Source organism: Pistacia vera, unplaced genomic scaffold (genome assembly GCF_008641045.1).
Source record: "Pistacia vera cultivar Batoury unplaced genomic scaffold, PisVer_v2 Contig548, whole genome shotgun sequence".
In the NCBI taxonomy this organism is placed as follows: domain Eukaryota; kingdom Viridiplantae; phylum Streptophyta; class Magnoliopsida; order Sapindales; family Anacardiaceae; genus Pistacia; species Pistacia vera.
Genome location: NW_022196388.1, coordinates 681,547 through 700,758, shown reverse-complemented (window position 1 = coordinate 700,758; position 19,212 = coordinate 681,547). Strand labels below are relative to the sequence as shown.

At 34.1% G+C, this 19,212-nt stretch overlaps 2 protein-coding genes across 3 annotated transcripts; both read right to left on the bottom strand.

The window, feature by feature from the left end:
- Positions 1-1,766: 1,766 nt before the first annotated feature.
- Positions 1,767-2,727, bottom strand: LOC116107815 (protein DOWNSTREAM OF FLC-like). The gene is made up of 2 exons (XM_031394102.1): positions 2,489-2,727; positions 1,767-2,343 (listed from the first exon to the last, which is right to left on the bottom strand). The coding sequence occupies exons 1-2, from the start codon at positions 2,631-2,633 to the stop codon at positions 2,012-2,014; spliced, it is 477 nt and encodes a 158-aa protein (XP_031249962.1). The 5' UTR covers positions 2,634-2,727; the 3' UTR covers positions 1,767-2,011.
- Positions 2,728-4,996: 2,269 nt separating this feature from the next.
- Positions 4,997-7,056, bottom strand: LOC116107800 (protein UPSTREAM OF FLC-like). Of its 2 annotated transcripts, none has more exons than XM_031394089.1 (5): positions 6,708-7,056; positions 6,567-6,636; positions 6,358-6,470; positions 5,573-6,269; positions 4,997-5,304 (listed from the first exon to the last, which is right to left on the bottom strand). In XM_031394089.1, exons 1-5 carry the CDS (start codon positions 6,910-6,912, stop codon positions 5,151-5,153), a joined length of 1,239 nt encoding a protein of 412 aa, XP_031249949.1. In that variant the 5' UTR covers positions 6,913-7,056; the 3' UTR covers positions 4,997-5,150. The 2 variants fall into 2 exon arrangements, with proteins under 2 accessions (XP_031249949.1, XP_031249950.1); XM_031394090.1 differs by having other exon boundaries at positions 5,272-5,341.
- Positions 7,057-19,212: the final 12,156 nt, after the last annotated feature.

Genomic DNA, 19,212 nt, shown 5'->3' with positions numbered 1-19,212 from the left:
GTAATTCAAATAACATGTCTGATTTTATTACAGGGAAATACTATTTGGTTGATGTGGGTTATCCAAATAGAGAGGGGTTCCTCGCCCCTCATAGGTGAGTGGCTTACCATATTTCTGATCACCGCCGTAACCGAAGGGGCCACAAGAGTTGTTTAATTACAGACATGCTTTACTCCGCAATGTTGTCGAGAGAACATTTGGTGTTTTGAAAAGATGGTTCCGTATCCTGAATGAAATGAATAATTACCCGTTGGACAAACAAGGGAAGATTGTTATGGCATGTTGTGTACTTCATAATTTTATCAAAATGTACAATATGGAGGACCCTATCTTCGAGCAGTATACTAAAAATACGGGTAATAAACAAGTATATTGTGATCGCCAAAATGGGGTAGAAGATGGCCGAAATGGAGAAGGATCGAGTCAACCGCAGCAAGGTATTGTTAGGGCCAAAAATCGTCTTGGGCTTGACGGGGCCCAATAACGAAATAAACATGTCACGGCCCAGGGCCTCAACCCAATCCCGATTGGGCCCACGCTTAAAATCACCTTGCGACCTACCCACTCTATGAGTTGGGCTATCCTATAAGTTAAGCTAAACTGGGTTTCAGCCCATTAGCCTACAACAGAGTATAAATAGGAAATCAGAATCTCATTCTATTTCCTCTTCTACTAAGATTTCAAATCTCACTCAAACTATTAAACTTGATCTGATAAGGTCAAGAAATCATATCTCTTTCATGATAGGGATTATCTCCCAAAATAGGACTTAGTGTCCTACTAAGATTCCAATTCTTATTTAAACTATTAAACTTAATCTGATAAGGTTAAGAAATCATATCTCTTTTATGATAGGGATTATCTCCCAAAAGAGGACTCAATGTCCTACTAGGATTCCAACCCCTTAGGTTCACTATAAAAATAGAGGCTTACCCTCTCATTAAGCATGCGATCTCCCACAGTCAATCTACACTACTCAAAACCATCTATTTGCTCCTAAGTTCCTGCTCCCAAGAACCCAACGCCTCCGCCGTAGTCCTAGCCTCTAACAAGACTCCTGGTAATTCTTGTTCTCCTTAATTCTTATTACATCTCTTTCAGCCTTGCTGACTTGAGCGTCGGAGTGCCTACGGCAAACACCACCTCGGTGTTTTCCAGAAGCTTCACGCTTGCCCTTTCATGTGTGCAGGTCTAATGGATTGTCAGTGATCTCAACCTCACGGGATCATACCCTATTTTCATGACGGTAGATTTTTTGCATCTACAGGTATTATAGACAACATGATGATTGTACGGGATAACATAACGAATGCACTGTGGGCAGCACAGTGGACCATGTCGTAGTTGTTAATGGAGTATACGTGAGAACGATTGTAAGGGTTGATAATTAGTACTTTTGTCATATATGTATTAATGTGATGTTTTTAAACAGTTGGATTAGTACTTGAAATTAATATGGATTTTTGTTTTTAATATTTACTGGTTACAAAATTACCAATAAAATGTTTAATATTATTAAAATATAAATTGATAAGTTTTAAGGTTATAATAATACATTATTTTAACAAAATGCACCAAAATATTACATTAATAAATCATTTATAAAAAAAATATATTTGATATTTTAACAAAATGCACCAAAATATTACATTAATAAATCATTTATAAAAAAAATATATCAATCAAATATTCAACACAAATAATAAGGTCAAAATACTCTATCAAACACATATTCTTCAAATCTTATTCTCGTAATAATAACCCTACTCATCTATCCAATATTATTCCCAAAATCCTATTCAAAATAATAAAACAAACGGATCCATAGATTTTAATGCCACCAGAAGTGACCAAACTACATATCATGTAAAAAGAAACATAATAAAGAGAACACTCTTCCTATAGTATTCTAAGAATTAGGATCATCCTGAATAGAATCGCTTAAAACAGTTTTGTTTTCTGCTCAAGTAAAACTCAGGTCAGGAGAGAATCCTGGTCGTGATCCCGTCTTCTAAATAACATCGTCTTGGAGCTGGTATTGCTTAAGAAATTGAGCGCATCCTGAGAGTACCTGATTCCTCAGGAATCCGAGAGCATTTGCATAATGGAGATTAGAAACGGCTCCATTGGAACGAGTGAGAATGACTTGGGAATGGTCTCGTCCTGGACCTGGTATTTTGCAGCTCGCCATCGGGCTGCTAACGAGCTTGGCGTAGCAAATTTGATCCAGGTGATCGTCTTCAACCTGGATGTTGTATGTTCCTGTTGAGTCTGTCTCTCCTTCTTTGCTGTATTTTAGCTGCAGAGTATCCCTGTCTTTGCACTCAATTCTAACTTTTGCACCTGAAAGAGACAGAGTCTTCGAAGCATATAACATAATATTGTAGAACTTAATTCAACAACTGAAAATAAGGATGTTACCTATGCTAAATATAATGCTGAATCTATTTCATAGGCTGAAATTAAACAAGCAACGGGTAGGTGTTACCATGAATGTAAGTGGAGGCAGAGGTCTCAAAGCCACACCGGCAAGTGTCGCAGTAGACACGACCGCGGACAGTGAACGGAGTCTTCTGTCCATTCACGAGCACCGGGACCAGAACCATCGCGAAAAGCACCAACAATCTAGCCATGGCTGCCGTGAAGAAACTGATTTGGTTACTGAAGGAGAAAACTGAAAGTTGAGAGGCAACGTAGAGTGATATATATTAAGGGAGTTTAGTGAACTTGGTAGATTGCACATGAATAGCATTAAAAGATAGCTCTTCTTGCGGCATTTTCTTCTCTATTTGTATGAGATCATTAATATTATGGTCGGCTAGATCTACTTGGTAATTAATATCTTCAATAGATTTGCTTAATTATATGCTTAGATCATTAAAATGTTGGGATTAGCAAGAAGATGCTTGAATTAATACAAGTTAATTTGATCATCGAATTAATACAAGAATTATGGTCATAAAATAATATTAATAACATGGATTTAAGAGATAATTAAAAGATTAATTGGATGATTAAAAACATCATATATTTTGTGAAGTGTGCATGTGTAGAAGCTAACTTAGTGGAGGAGAAAGCTTACGTTAAATTTCCCAAAACAGATCCATAGAGAGCAAGAGAGCTAGTTTGATCAATGGTTTAATTTTAATTTAATTTAATTAATGCTAATCCTCGAACCTATTGATGCTTAATACTTTAGCTTATATTGTGGAGAGAAATTACGCTAAAAAGGAGGCAGATCATGTGCATTCACATTTGCATAATTATTAATTTCTTTTTGGAGTAAACGACATGTTCCCACCTAAGGTCAAGTGAAGTGTCAAGTTCCCACCCTCGTTTCATAAATTCCATATTTTCCAATTTTAAATTAATAGAAAAATATTTAATGTTACAGATAAAAGGTAAAATGGTCATTTCAAATCTCAAATCTCATTCGACCGGAATCCTATCCCATAACCCAAACCCATCCTCGCGACTTTCGTCTCACACTAATCTGACTTGATTCTAGTGTCGTCAAACACCCCCGACACCACCAAACGCTTTCCCTTAACCCACACACCAAAACCCCTTTCATTACCACCCAAGAACACCCTTCAATCACCAACTACCACTTATCCAGGGTACATGCACTTCAAGCCCATTTTCGGTTGATTCTAACACCGAAAATCAACCTGGACACCACCATTCACTTCACTGGCTTCCACGCACCAAACCTATCATCCCCACCCAAGATCACCCATCAGTCCTGCACGTGTTGGATCGCGTGCATAGGAGGAAGCGAGCGACTTGGTGGGTGGGGTGTTTCGTGGAACACCTAGTGAGCATGGGGAGTGGGGCCCGTGGAAAAGAGATAGTGTTGATGCTTGATTTTGATACCAACTAATCGCACATGAGAAATGTTAAGTGGACTTAGAAGTCACACGTGATATGGAAATGTTCGGTTAAATAAATGATGAAGAGTAATGTTTAAAGTGGTTCGGATGCCCAAGAGCGAATCCTACATCCACTGATATTGTATTAATAAGAAAATCAAGTCAGGTCATGTTTAGCGACCTGAGTTATAGTTTTGAGAATACAAAAGAGAGAGAGAGAGAGAGAGAGAGAGAGAGAGAGAGTTATGCCAAAGTGAGATTAGCTAATCCCGCAAATGAGAGAGAAATCTTCTATTTATACTGGGATAAACCAAGATCATGATTACTTATCCTGCAAGTGGGGTGGATACCGTGCAAATAACGAGAGAGAGAGAGAGAGAGTTATGCCAAAGTGAGATTAGCTAATCCCGCAAATGAGAGAGAAATCTTCTATTTATACTGGGATAAACCAAGATCATGATTACTTATCCTGCAAGTGGGGTGGATACCGTGCAAATAACAAACCAACTTCTTTAACCAAATGGTGTCGACGATCGTGGGGGTCGAGAAAGGCGAAGGGTGATAGATGGTAAGGGTCAGGTGTGTGATGGGGCGGTGAGGTGGGCACATTGCTATCATGAGTTGCACGATGCGGTTGGAAAATGCAATCGTGCAAGCACAACGCAATGAGGGTGGGCGGTGGTGGTTTTAGGCTGCGGTGGTTGGAGATGAGAATGGGGAGATGAAGGAGAAGAAGAGAATGGGGAGATGAAGGAGAAGAAGATGGAATGACATTTTGGTAATAGCGTCATCTACATCTATGTCAAAACTCAACAATCATTAACGGAATAACATGTTTCTTTAAATGTGGGAATCTGAAATTTATAAAACAAGGGTGAACACTTCTCTTAACCTTTGGTGGGAACACGTCAATTGCTCTTCTTTTTATTATTCAATATTCATCCATCATCATTCATCAATAACTACTTTAATATCAAAATTTACTATGAAAATAAATGAATAACAGTAAATATTACGAAAGATCTTTCTCAATAAATCACTGAAAAGACAATCGTACTGAGCCATCTGATGTGCTGTATGAACCCAAATCAGACGGTGGAGAATGGTCCAAACATCCTTTCAAATTTTTTTTTTTTCCAACTTTCCACCGAACAAACAGTTCTCTCTTAATCATGATTATAGAACACTAATCAAGTTCTAATTAATTATAATTAGTAACTCAACCCTAATTATGACTGCTCCAACAACTCCACTATAAGGAAATTATGAAATTAAAGATCATAAACTCATTTTCTGATGATTTTTTTTTGAAGAAGATGATGATGAAGATTTCTTGCGAGGAATGCATTTGGTTTTCACCCCATTATTGGTTCTTTTCTCTTCTTCATCTTCCTCCACTTTGATTTCCTCCATTATTGCAGCCTTCGAGCTCCTGAATCGTCCATGCAAAATCACATAATTAGGTCATCCTACGTATGATTAATCAAAAAATCTCAACAGAGTATACGATATATAAACCAAGAATCTTACAAGATCTTGTCTTTAATGAAAATAAAACATTATATATTTCAAATATAAAGATTAGTAAAAGAATATAGCAAAAGTCAACCTAGAAAGAATTTTTATAAACTTTTCAATTGACTCGAAACCGAGTCAGCTCATCAGTAACAGTTAAATAACAAGAGTTAGAAACTACTGACCTTTCTTCGTTATACGAATTTGATTTCTTGAGAACAGGCTGAGTCTGAACTCGGTCCTTACTCACTGACTCAACAATGCTCCCACTGAAATACTCTTTCTCTTCAGACTGCAAATTGCCAAACCTCGGATTCTCAGACATGAAGCTTATCATATCTTTATCTTCTTCTTCAGCAACCTTCACCGCCCTCTTACAAAGAACCCCTCTGTGTAAATCGCTGCTGCTCCTTCTCACGACATTGTTATTATTACTCTTTGCTTTAGGGACGGCTAGATTTCCGCAGGAAAAGAGTTGGAGGAAAACCGAGTTACGACTCGGTGCAGACTCCGTGACCGCTGGGTCACCATCTTCAAACCTTCTAGACGTGTTGTTGTTGTTGTTTTTGTTGTTATTGTTGTTGGTTGGTTTTTCTTGAGACAAGATGGAAGATAGTGATGGGGGTGAGCGAGTTAACGTTGGTGTCGACTCAGTGACCGGCGGTTTTGGCGGTTCTGGTTCGTCCAGTTCGTCCGTTGAAACGCCTCTCGAGCAGCGAGAATGAGAAGTCCTGGAGCTTGTAAAGCTTGTCTTCTCTTCGTCTTCCTCAAACTCGTCTTCGTAATCTTGATATTCATACGCTGGGGTTCTGAATGGTTCCTTTGGCTCTTGAATCAACTGCCTGGTACTCACATTCAACTGCTGCAATTTCTCTACATTGTCTAGAAAATCACAAAATAAATTTCAGTATGATAATAAATTTTAATTGATTTGAATAAATACAAAAAAAAAAAAAAAAAAATTAATTACCACAGCGACCTTCAAGAAGTTCAGAGCCTTTTAGTACATATTCACCTCCATTAGCTGGAAAAATAATATCATTTTCTGACAAATCATTCCACACATAGCCATTTTTGTAGCTCCTGAAATAAAAAAAACATTTACAATAAGATAAATATCGTGATTTATAAATAAATTAAACTTCACATATCACATAATTAATTTAATTTATATTATACCTTTTGCATGACCAAGAATATAGTGAGGGCATGCCTTTGCCTCTAAGAGCGATCAGCCTCTCCATTACATCTACAAAACAATGAAGAAATGAAGATTAATTTCACTTTCTTTTGAAGAAGAAAATGGATAGTTTAATTTACCTTTTAAGCGAAGGGGCTGAGTCGCGAAGTGGGAGACTTCCATGTAATGGGGGTGTTCGAGGAGGCCATTTCTGGTGACATAGTAAACGACCTGAACTTTTTTGATGGGTTTAAGCTTCGGCGGCTGGTGGTGGCGGGGGTGTTGCAGGGAGAGTTTGGCTCTGTCCGGGCTGGTTTGTCTAGTTCTTCTGGATCGAACGTCCATGTTGTTTTTTCTACGTGGTTGAAGTTTGAGAGGTGAAGTAGGAAGGCAATAACATCGATCGAGCGATCTCGTTTTATCGTTTGGTGATTATGCAACAAGAGAGAAGGATCAGAGGAATTCAGATGGTGAAAAGGAGAGGTAAGGAGAAAGTGATAAAAGACAAGAAGGATCAAAAGGTACTAAACTTAAATATCAATGCAAAGATTGGGTGAGAATTCTTTGGATTCTTTCGAACTTTGTGATCACTCAAGAGAGAGAATTTGTGAGTATGTTTGGTGTTGGGGGATATTTCTCATTGGCACCCCTTACGTTTACTGATACACTTAAAACCCATAGACTTCAAGAAGTTACACTTTTACCCTTTAAACCGACAAGCTCGAGTGACTGAAATTAAACTAGTTACTTTCAAAGTAGTAGAATAACAAAACTATTGGAATGGAAGAGTCAACCAAAAGAGGATTTTCCACTTTCTTTATCTCATTCAAAGTTACAAGACAAAACAAGGTAAATTGGTTTTTTTAACTGAGATTATATAAAGTAATTACTAGAACGGAAGAGTCATTTTAAAAGATTAAAATTTTCATTTTTCATTTATTCCTTCATTCAAGATCGTGCATGAAACTTTCGTTTTGTTTACGAGTGTCACTTTCTAAAAGTTATATAAGACAAAGTCAGGTTAAAATGGTCTTTGTAAATGAATGAGACTATAGGGTATTTGGTTGGAGGTTATGTGAGATTGTTGGGGTTACAGCTAGATTTGTCATCGATCTGTCATGTCTGACCATTTCGGGTCAGATCTCTGGTTGCAAATGGCCATACGATGTACAAAGGCCATTTTCTGCCTTCCGTGCGTCGTTAGGTTGCTGGCTACTGGCGACTTGTGATGGTTACCGGTGGCGGACAGTGGCTGGGCTGTGAGGGTTCTTTGTTGATTTTTCCAACTTTTATTATGTGGTTGTTTTTGCTAAGTTTTTAAATATAAGAGGGTTATAATAATCCAAATAATAATTAATATTAAAAAAGAATATTTAATTATAGGATAATTCAGTAATTTAAATATCATATCCACCAATTTATTTCTTTCAACCAGACATATTAATATGCCATATCCATTAATTAACCAAACATATTTTCTTAAAAATTCTTAATAATCTTCAAGATAATCTACCTTTTTTAGTAATCTAAATCTAATATTTTCAGAATCAAATGTCTCCTATATGTCAAGTGATCAAGTCCATCAATTTGTAGTGTGTAAGTGTTACTTTACAAAACCTAAAGGGTGTTACGGAGAGAGCGCCTTGTTAGTGTTAGGTGATGGTCACTCGTTGAGGAAAGAAATTTGACTTTTGGATATTAGGAAGAGCACTGATCCCGAACTGAGGCAAAAAAGCGATAGCCAGATTAAACTAGGCCACCAGGGCACCAACCAACCAGTGTATCGTTTTGGCAAAAGCTCCACATTATTAATAAGACTCATTAATGGTGTCTTTGCATGCACATCGATTCTCTCGTACACTGTTGATGATTAATGACTGATCGATGATGAAGAATGTAACCTACTCATATATATTGTGGCTAAACCTAAACAAGAGCAAAATTTTGAATTTTTTTTCTTTTTAATTTACCGAACTTTGGGTTTTAAATTATTGAATGCGTTTTTTAAAATTTTAGTTATGTAATTACAGGGTCCATTCAGGTAATTATTGTGATTGACACGTGTATAATGTTAAAAAGGATATTTGTTGTATATCACTAGCTTGATAGATTGTTATTTTATATATATATATATGAGATTAGATTTTCTTGAGCTAGCTTTTTAAAAGTAAGTTTTACCAAGCTTATTTATCATGGTATCTGAGTCATATTTATTTGAGTCGATGATAGGTTTTGTATACATGAGAATCATATCTGTTTGAGGCAATGGACTTCCTCCTCCTTAGGTTAGCTTTTTGGGAGTGAGTTTTACTAAAACCTATTTATCTGATAATTTTCTTTTCAGAAATGGTTGTTTGAAAAGAAATTAATCTTAGAATTAAGACGTATGTGTTAATTTAGTTAAGTTTGAAAAGTTATGTTATTGGGATAATGCCTTTCTCTCATTTTTGTTTGAACCATTTAATCATCACTCAAAAATTCAAATAAATAAGTAACAAGTTTAAGATTATTGGGATTTACTTTAGAGTGAACAACATATTCTCACCCAAGGTTTAGCGTAATCCAAGTTTATATCCTTGGTTTCATTTATTCTAGATACACACTCTTCAAGTAACACCGTTAGTAACTGTTGGGTTCTGGCAGTTGTTATTACCTAATTGCCCTTCACCCCACTCTAAACCACCACCATAGCTAGTTGTTTTAGCCATTTTCCGTCTACTTTTCCACCTAAAACAAATCCCTCACTCTTCCCTACACCCTCCTTACTTTCCCCAGCCTTATCCACCACCGTTGCTTCGGTAGTTTGCCGAAAAACGGTGACCGTTTGTCTTTAAAACCCCCCTTCTTTGCAGCCACTTTCCGATCGATCCCTCATTGGAAATTCACCCAACCACCACCATTCGAACCCCCATTCCCCCTCTTCAAAACCCACCCTCACTCACTGTTTGTCATCAACCGACCCTTCTTTTCCCGCCCTCAAGCTATTTGTGGAAAGTCCCCCAACCCACCAAGCTACAATTCACTTCCAACCACCAAAAACACTTCAATTAATCCCTCATACAAACCCCAAACTTCAATTTCATTAAACAACAATTCTCAACAGCCAATTTAAAAAAAAAAAAAAATGTAACAAACCCTAGGTTGAGTGGTGGGCGATGAATGGTGGGTTGTCGAGGTCGGGAAGGTTAAGGGTTTTGTAAGGGGGAAATCGGTGAGCCAAAGGGTGGTGGTGGATAGGGTTGTTGCAATCAGGATCGGATGGAAAAAGGCTGGAATCACAAGAGTCAAGCGTGCATGGCTGCCGGCAGTAAGGGGTGGAATCGCTCAAGAAAGAGAGGGGTTTTGTTAAGGGGGTTGTGGGGAGGTTGTTGGTAGCGGTGGGGATGCTCAACAACACCATATTCAAGCTGATTTGACTAGAATACGGCGGGGCGCAGTGGGAATGGGTGGGACAGCTAGTGGTGGTTTGAAATGGGGGGCTCAATTGCTACTTTAACTTTTAACTGCTACCAAAAAAAATTTATGTTAATTTATGGAAGGAATTTGGAATTTATAAAACCACGGGTGGAAACTTGCCATTTAGCTAAACCTTGGGTGGGAATATGTCGTTTACTCTTTTACTTTATAATAGGTTTCTATTTAGAATTTATTTATATCATATTTTCTTCAAAGTATGTGTGTGTGTGTGTGTGTGTGTGTGTGTGTGTGTGGATGGGTAGGTGGGTGTTTTCTCTCTTGGGATTGCCCTAAACAAGCATTTGAATTGACAATATATAATTTGTTTAATATTTGCATATGGGTAGCATAATTAATTACACCTACCATTGTAACTTTTCTTTCATAAATAATAATAATATTTTCGGGAATTTTTTTTACATGTAATAATGATTTTGGTAGACCACAAATCACAATCATAGAAAAGTAATTTGACTTAACTAAATAAATTTATTTACTATTTATTCACATATTCGCTTCCATTTTTGCGTTCATTTTGTAACAATTATATATCTCGATCAGAGGCGGGTCAAGCCCCTTTGAGGCTAGGCCTACCCTCATATTTTTTTTTTTTTAAATTAATAATAGATAGAGCCATAAAAAATAATTATTAATATATATATATACATGAACCACCTCTAGATTTTAAAACTTATTATTAATATATATATTTCAAGTTCAAGTCATATTAAAAATTTGAAACTCTCTCCACTCTATTTCTCTATGGCATCTCCAAAATTCTTTACTCTTTTATTTTTTCTTTTTCTTTCTCATGCTATTCGGTCTTAAAACTTTCACTACTCAAGCTGCCACAATTAGCTCAATTTTTTGTTTTATCAATGTTAGGTATGCATATTGTTCATTTCAATTTAGTTTATTTTAGAGTTGAATCATTTTTTTTTTTAAGGTTTTTAATTCTAATTTGAAGGAAAAAGACATGAGTTTTGTGAGTTTATTTTGTGTTTTGTGTTTAAAAATGAACTTGCTTTCCCAAATTAAAACTTTTACTATATTTTAAAGGACAGTATTCTTCATTCTTCACCCACCACTTTTCTGCATTTTAAACGTTACCGTTCAGTTGCTCAAAATTATTAAGGAAATTTGAGTTACTATCTATATTTATACCAAGAAAATTCTCTATTTTTTTATTAATTCATATTAAAAGTCACTATAACGTTGACTTGATTTAAGTTTTAGTTAACTTAGGTTAGACTATGTCTGATTAAAATTATGAAAATTATATTATAATCTTTGGAAGCAAAAAATTGAAAAATTAAAAATTAAAAGAAGGTTTTGCTCAAGGATTACTCAACACATTTATTAAAAATTTTACTTCTCATAGATTTATTCAAGTAAAAATGTATTGTGTTAGCTTTTTTCATAAGCTTTTTTTGAGTTTATTTGATTTGTTAAAAAAAATTCATATCCCGGTTTATAAATTTGACTTTATTTTTTCTTGTGTATTCAAGGTTTTTTTTTTTGTTTTTTTTAAATTTAATACTAGAAAGCTCTTTTACAATTTAAATTTGAGTAATAATACTATATTGACAAACACTTTTCACTAACTTTTTCTCATAAACGCGACGTGTTAGCTCACATGGATTTTACCTATCCAAGTCAGTAGATCCCGTCGAACCATGTTAATTGCAAGCTATCACATGAGTTAGTGAGAGGTGTTAATGAGAGATGTTTGTGAGGCTAGTATTATTGTTTAAATTTTCATAACCAAACAATTAATAAAATTTCCGTAAAAAATATATTTGCATACATTTATTTTAATAAGCATTATTAACCAGATGGACATTTATTTACTTCTAAGTAAATGTGACAAATTTAATGCATCAATAAAATCCAAGAATTATTAAGCAATAACATCCGAGCTAATAGTACCTCTACAGACTCTGTATTTATATCAATGAATAATGATAATCCACAAAATAACAAAAGGTATTCACTTACACTAAAAAGAATCAAGCTAGCTGCCAGCCATACGATGAGAATCAGACCGGCATGATTGAGCAAGAGAGAATGATAAAAAGATGATTAAACAAAGGGAAGGAGAAGAATAAGAAGAAATGAACAAGCAGTGAGACCTCGTATATGGAGCTTTAGCCTTAATAGAAGAAGATCATGTCTTGTCGTTTCGTATTGCCGTCAAGTCGTTTCGTGTTACAGAGACACCACCAGCCTGTCGGGCCCCTTTGCTCTTCCTTCTGCTTCGTTGAATTATAATCGTGTTAATGGTGTCATAAATAATATTAATTTGTTCATAGTATTTAATGCATGTGCTGCAGATGTTGCAGCATATTCTTAATTTCTGGCAACATGTTTTCGTCTTCATTATTCAGTCCCAACCCCTTCCTTTGCCAATATGTTGCTTTTGCAGAGGTGAAATGATCGAACCAGAAACTTTATAGGTTATGTTATTAACTTCTTAGAATTATACAATCGGATCACATGCACACAGTGCAAAACATTATGTACATCTCTGAGCTAAGTTTTGCCTGCCAAGAAATCACCTTATCCAAAAGTTTAAAGTAATATTTGTCCATCTTTGATGAAATGAAACAACTTAATTAGATCGTGGAATTGATATTCAAAGAAGCGTAATGCTTTACATAAGTCTTTGAAATTTGAATGCAGTGTACATTGATTTTGGCGTCGAAATGCTTGGCTACGTTTGTTTCATTATTTCATCAGTATCCTGACTAAAGATCTGGTCGTAGATCTGATCTTTTTTGGTCAGATATGTGGTGGATCTGGTTGAAAAATATTAGATCGGGCCGGTCGTGTGCCGTAACGTCAGATTCTGATGGTGATGACCAGAATCTGACAACTGTGGGTAGGTGTCTGGGTGGGGATGTTTTCATCATTTTATAAATTTTTATATATTAGGGTGTTTAGTTAAATTAGTAAACTTATAAGGTTTTTTTGTTAATTTTTAAATTCTACCTCGTAATAATTACCTAACTCTATCTACCAACAATATTTCAAAAATATTACTCAAAATACTAAAACAAACACACCCATTTTTTTTGTTTTGTACTCATGTTGAAGAGTTAAAAAGACTTTTTTCAATCCAAATAATGATTTAATGATTCTTTTTTACTTACATATTTTTAAAATACTATTGTATTATCTAAATTTATATTTTGACAACAAACAAAGAACAAACTCGGTTGAGAATGTTAGAGTTTTTAAAGAAGTGGGATTGATAAGTCTTTTGGTGGTTTAAAGTTGAATTTTGGTGATTGAGATTGATCAGAATTTAACTTGAAAAAGATAATTGTGTAAATCTTAATCGCTTGATTGATGAAGATTGATAGGGTTGATGGAAATTGAGTTGAAGGGATTTTGATGAATGATAATTAGGATGGAAAATAATAATAATCGTAAATTGATATTTAAAAAATTTGTAAGAGAAAAAACGTACTAACGATTATTTGCGTGGAAAAAGATCGTGCGCTCCGTGGTGAAAGAGATAGAGAAAAAAATTATATTTTAGCATTTCACAACCCCATAAAAGCATCTCTGAGCCATCCATGCAACTGGCCAGGAGGTCTACCCGGAGCCCCTGATTACTCGTTACAGGTAGGGTCCACAGGTATCTCCACACAGGGAAATCCTTGAACCTTGTGTCCCGACGTGACCCAACTTGTTTCTTTATCACTCTGCATAATATCCAACTTTAAAAGCTCACTTTCACCTTTCTCACTGTATAATTATGCCATATTATTATTAATATATTATTGTTGCTATTATCTGTACGTCTGGGCTACAGTACAATATCTTGCAGTAGCAGAGTAAAAGTTACTAAGTTTGTTCTACTAACTTCCCACTGGGCTCATTTAATTATTTTCTCGTAAGCTGTGAGGACTTTATGAATCTAACCGAGATACTGTATATTTGTAGTTTTGTATCGATGGTGATTTAGAATTTTCTTGTGGATGAAATTTGATTTACGTGCTTGGACACTAGTTCATGTACACGTGCTTCTGCTTTTGATACCAGAAACTCCAGCAGGTAGTGAAAAGCAGTTTCTCCATAAAGTCAACTGTTGTTTTACCTTATGGATTATGCAGGTTAAATTTAATTGTGTTTACTCGGTTATCTATACGATTTCAAGATGTATAAGTATGTCAAGAAACTATCTCACGTCAATCCATTTCAGTATTATTTTACTACAGTATTGATACGATAAAGTTAAAAAAAAAATTCCATTTTGGGATGCATAATGTTATATGTATGATTCATATAATTTTCTTTCCTCAATTATTTTATTACAGAATTGATCCAATAATGTTAATGTGATTTCGTTTTGGGATGTAAAATGGTATATGGATTAATAATGGTGTTATACGTTAAATGTGATTGAGATAATATTAAAAAGAAAAGATTAAGACTCTCAAACAGTGAGTTTACCTTAATCTTTTATTACACATACTTAAAATAAAGGTTAATTAAGGAGCTTGCTCATAATATCTAAATTAAGTTCAATAATTGGTGTTAAAATTTTGGCCTGTCAGTCTGACTCTAAGGCACAATTTCTATTTGAAGCCCAATAAAAAGCCCGAAATATAAACCCAAGTCCAGCTTAAATCTACTGCAAGCCCAGAAGACGTTCTCCCTATTGAAATTATTAGAAATCTCTCTATAAAAATATAAAATAAAAAAAAATCCTTAAGAAATATTTAATATTTTTGTAAAATATGAAGTATCGAGATGGGTAGATTTCATGTAGTCTCAATAAATGACGAAAGATCTCAAATCTAACCTTTTATTGGTTCGAGAAATTTCTTTGTTAACCTAATTAATATAAGAATACCATGTGAATTGATTTCAACTAAAATAATATTAATGTTTACAACAATTGCCAGCTTCCTACATTTAAAGAAGCTGCTTCTTGTTCTATTGATGAGCCCTCCGCATCAATATTCAATAACGTTGTATTTCTGGGCAAAGAAACTTATTATATGGGAAAACTAGGGCTCATTGTTCTAGTATTAGTTATACAAATAATAGAATTTTAGTTCTATCCTCTGCCTTTTTCGTGAAAGAACATGTTGGAAGCTTCTAAAAAGAACTAGTTATTGTGTTTTTGTTAATTTATAAAACTTTTTTGAATGCAACATACATTGATTTTGGACATCGTGTTCAGATGTTAGATTTTGGCGTCATAATGCTTTATGTAATGCTTCATTTTTTTTTTTTTTTTTGTACGCATTTTGAAAGAGAAAGAGGGAGAATGAGAACGAGCAAGAGAGCGAGGGTGAAAAAGAAGTTATAAATTTTAGCATTTCACAACGACACAACCCTACAAAAGTGTCTTTGGGCCATCCCTGCAGGTAGCTAGGAGGGCTAACCCGAGCCCTTGACTACTCGTTATAGTTAGGGTCCATAGATATCTCCTCATAAGGAAATCTCTGAACCTCATGTCCCGACATGACCCAACCTGTTTCTTTACCACTCTGCACAATAGCTTATCCCTATCCTACCCAAAATAAACATTTGTTTTCCTATTATGAAAATTGTATTCTATTTTATTCAATTATTTTTAAACCCCCTAAGTTTGTTAATTTAACTAAACATCAAAAAAACATTTAGAATTACCGATTGGATTTAGCCCACCAGATCTTTGATCGTAGCTGGTTGTCAACGATTTAGAATTTTCTTGTGGATGAAATTTGACTTACGTGCTTGGACATGACTAGTTCATGTACACAGGCTTTTGCTTTTGATACTAGAAACTCCAACAGCCAATGAAAGAAAGCAACTTCTCTAAAAAGTCAACTGTTGTTTTACCTTATGGATTATACAGGTTAAATTTAATTGTGTTTTCTTGGTTATCTATACGATTTCAGGATACCCAATGCCATGACCCCTTAAGTAAATTATGGATAAAGGTATTACTTTTGCTTTCAGAGAGAAAATCTAACTTGGGAGTGTGAGTTGTACCATTTTGTAGCCTCTTTGGTTCGTCCTTACAGTTGGGTTGCCCATGGGTGATAATACATACACTTCCATTTGTGCTTCCTTAGTTATTTTACTACAGTATTGATCCGATAAAGTAAAAAGTGAAAAATTCCCGTTTGGGATGTATAATGTTACTTGTATGATTAATATAATTTTGTTTTCTCATTTATTTTACTACAATATTGATCCAATAATATTAACGTAATTTCGTTTTGGGATGTAAAATGGTATATGTATTAATAATGGTGCTATACGTTAAATATGATTGAGATAATATTAAAAAGAAAAGATTAAGATTCTCAAACAGTAAGTTTACCGTAATCTTTTATCATACATACTTAAAACAAAGGTTAATTGAAAAATTTCTAAATTAAGATCAATAATTGGTGTTAAATCTTTGGGCTGTCAGTCAGACTCTAAGGCACAGTTTATATTTGAAGCCCAATAAAAAGCCCAAAATATAAACCCAAGTCCAGCTTCAATCTATTTCTGGCCCAGAAGACGTTCTTCCTCCTGAAATTATTAGAAATCTCTCAATAAGAATATAAAAACAAGAAAATCCTTAAGAATTATTTAGGGGGTGTTTGTGTGAGGTTATAAAAATTAGTTTATAAGCATTTGAAATTTTAAACATTTACACGTTTGGTTAAATTACTTATAAGTGACTGATAAGTAGTTGACGTGTTTGGTAAAATGTGGTTTGTAAGTACATTTTATTATAAAATGACTAAAAAAGGTACTTTATTAAACAATGATCTATTATAGAATTTTAAAAGTAAACAAGGATAATATAGTAGTATACTTGGTCAAACTAGCTAATAAGCAGAGTGCTTATAAGCAAAAAAAAAAAAGTACCTCCCCTCAACTTTTTTTTTTTTTTTTTATAAGCTCAAAAAAATTATAAACAAAAAGTTCAGCTTAATTTTAGAGTTTATAAGCTAGTTTGATCAGTTTATAAACTTAGACAAATACCTCCTTAATATCTTGTAAAATAAGAAAATATGAAATAATCTAGCTTTGTAGATATCATGTAGGCTCAATAAATGTTGAAAGATCTCAAATCTAAGCTTTTATTGGCTCGATAAATTTCTTTGTTTTCCTAATTAATATAAGAATACCATGTGAATTGATTTCAACTAAAATAATATTAATGGCTACAACAATTACCAGCTCCCTACATTTAAGGAAGCTGCATCAATAACGCTGTATTCTGGGCAAGGAAACTTAATACATGGGAAAACTAGGGCTAATTGTTCTAGAATTAGTTATACAAATAATAGAATTTTAGTTCTATCCTCTGCCTTTTTGGTGAAAGAACATGTTAGAAGCTTCTAAAAAGATTCTCTAATATATTCTTTGATACTTTGGGATGGGTCAAATTTTTTGAAATGAGCATTGGGCCAAATACGATGTTGGGCTTGAGTCAGACATGACACATATTACCCCTTATCTGGGTCTAGAGGTGGAACAAATGGGTCGGGTTAAGCGGCTCAACACTAACCTGGCCAACATTAAAGAGGGTTTAACCTATGCCGCCAATAAGGTGGGTCGGGTGGAACCCAACTCGCATGCAACCCTCGGGTGGGCCGGGTTGACATATTGCAACCTGACGACCTATAGGTCGCTATTTTGTCCTTTTTGAAGAAAGGACCATCAACTGTCGATATTTGGAGTGGTAGAGCTAAACAAGATTATATTTGTGTGATTAGACATTATTTTGATAATGAATGTAAATTAAATAAATCTTTATTAGGATTTAGATTAATAGATATGGATCATAGTGGTCAATAAATTTATAATAAAATTGTTGAAGTTTTAGAAGATTATGATATTGTTACTAAAGTGATAAGTTTAACTTTAAATAATGCAAGTGCTAATATTACAGCTATATATTTTTTTTCAAAGTAATTATCATTTTTATAACAATTTGAAGTTTTTTCACCAATGTTGTGCATGTCACATTATTAATTTAATTGTAAAAAGTGGTATGAAAACAATTAAAGAAAATATTGATAGAATTAGGGATTGTTTAGCTTAGATTACTGATGGTAATAAAAGAAATACTAAATTTCAAGATGTTTGTATAAAATCATATATGTCTCCTAGAACTTTTGCATTAGACATACCTGTTAGATGGAATAATACTTATTTAATGTTTGATTCACGTTTACCTTATGCAAATTTAATTAGTTATTTTGTAGCAAATAATAGAGGTCAATTAAAACAATTAAAGAAATGCTAAATTTCAAGATGTTTGTATAAATCAAATATGTCTTCTAGAACTGTTGCATTAGATATGCTTGTTAGATGGAATAGTACTTATTTAATGCTTGATTCATGTTTACCTTATGTAAATTTAATTAGTTATTTTGTAACAAATAATAGAGGTCAATTAAAACAATTAAAGAAATGTTAAATTTCAAGATACTTTTATAAAATCAAATATGTCTTCTAGAATTGTTGCATTAGACATGCCTGTTAGATGGAATAATACTTATTTAATACTTGATTCATGTTTACCTTATGTAAATTTAATTAGTTATTTTGTAGCAAATAATAGAGGTCCTCATTATTAGATAGAAAATGATTGGCATATAGCTAAAATATTTCATTCTTTTCTTAAAATTTTTTACCAATCCACTTTACAACTTTCTAGTATGTATTATCCTACTAGTCCATTGTAATACATACAATTATAAAAATTTCAGAGTTATTTACAAAAAACAAAAACAATGAAATTTTAAAGAAAGCAATAAAGGCAATGAATTTTTTTTATTTATTTATATATATTGGGAACCCATTCATTTTCTTTATTGTTTAGGTGCTATATTTGATCATAGAATTAAATATAGCAGGTTTAGACAATTTAAGTGAAAATTTACAAATCGAAGCATATGCCAATCAAATAAGAGAGGTAAAAAATTATCTTACAGAAGTATATTTCCAATATGAAAACAGGTATGGGAACCCGCAAAGAGGCGAAATATCAAGAGAAGTTGCATTAGAAGAAACAAATGAAGACTTCTACTCTTGGAGTGCACTGAATAGGCTGAAGAGAACCCGAATCCGAAGCACAACCTCCTCTTCAGAAGCACCACCACCACCAACAACAACTAATATACTGTCCTCCATGCAGTCACAGAGTAATGAGCTTCAACAATATTTGACAACCCTCGA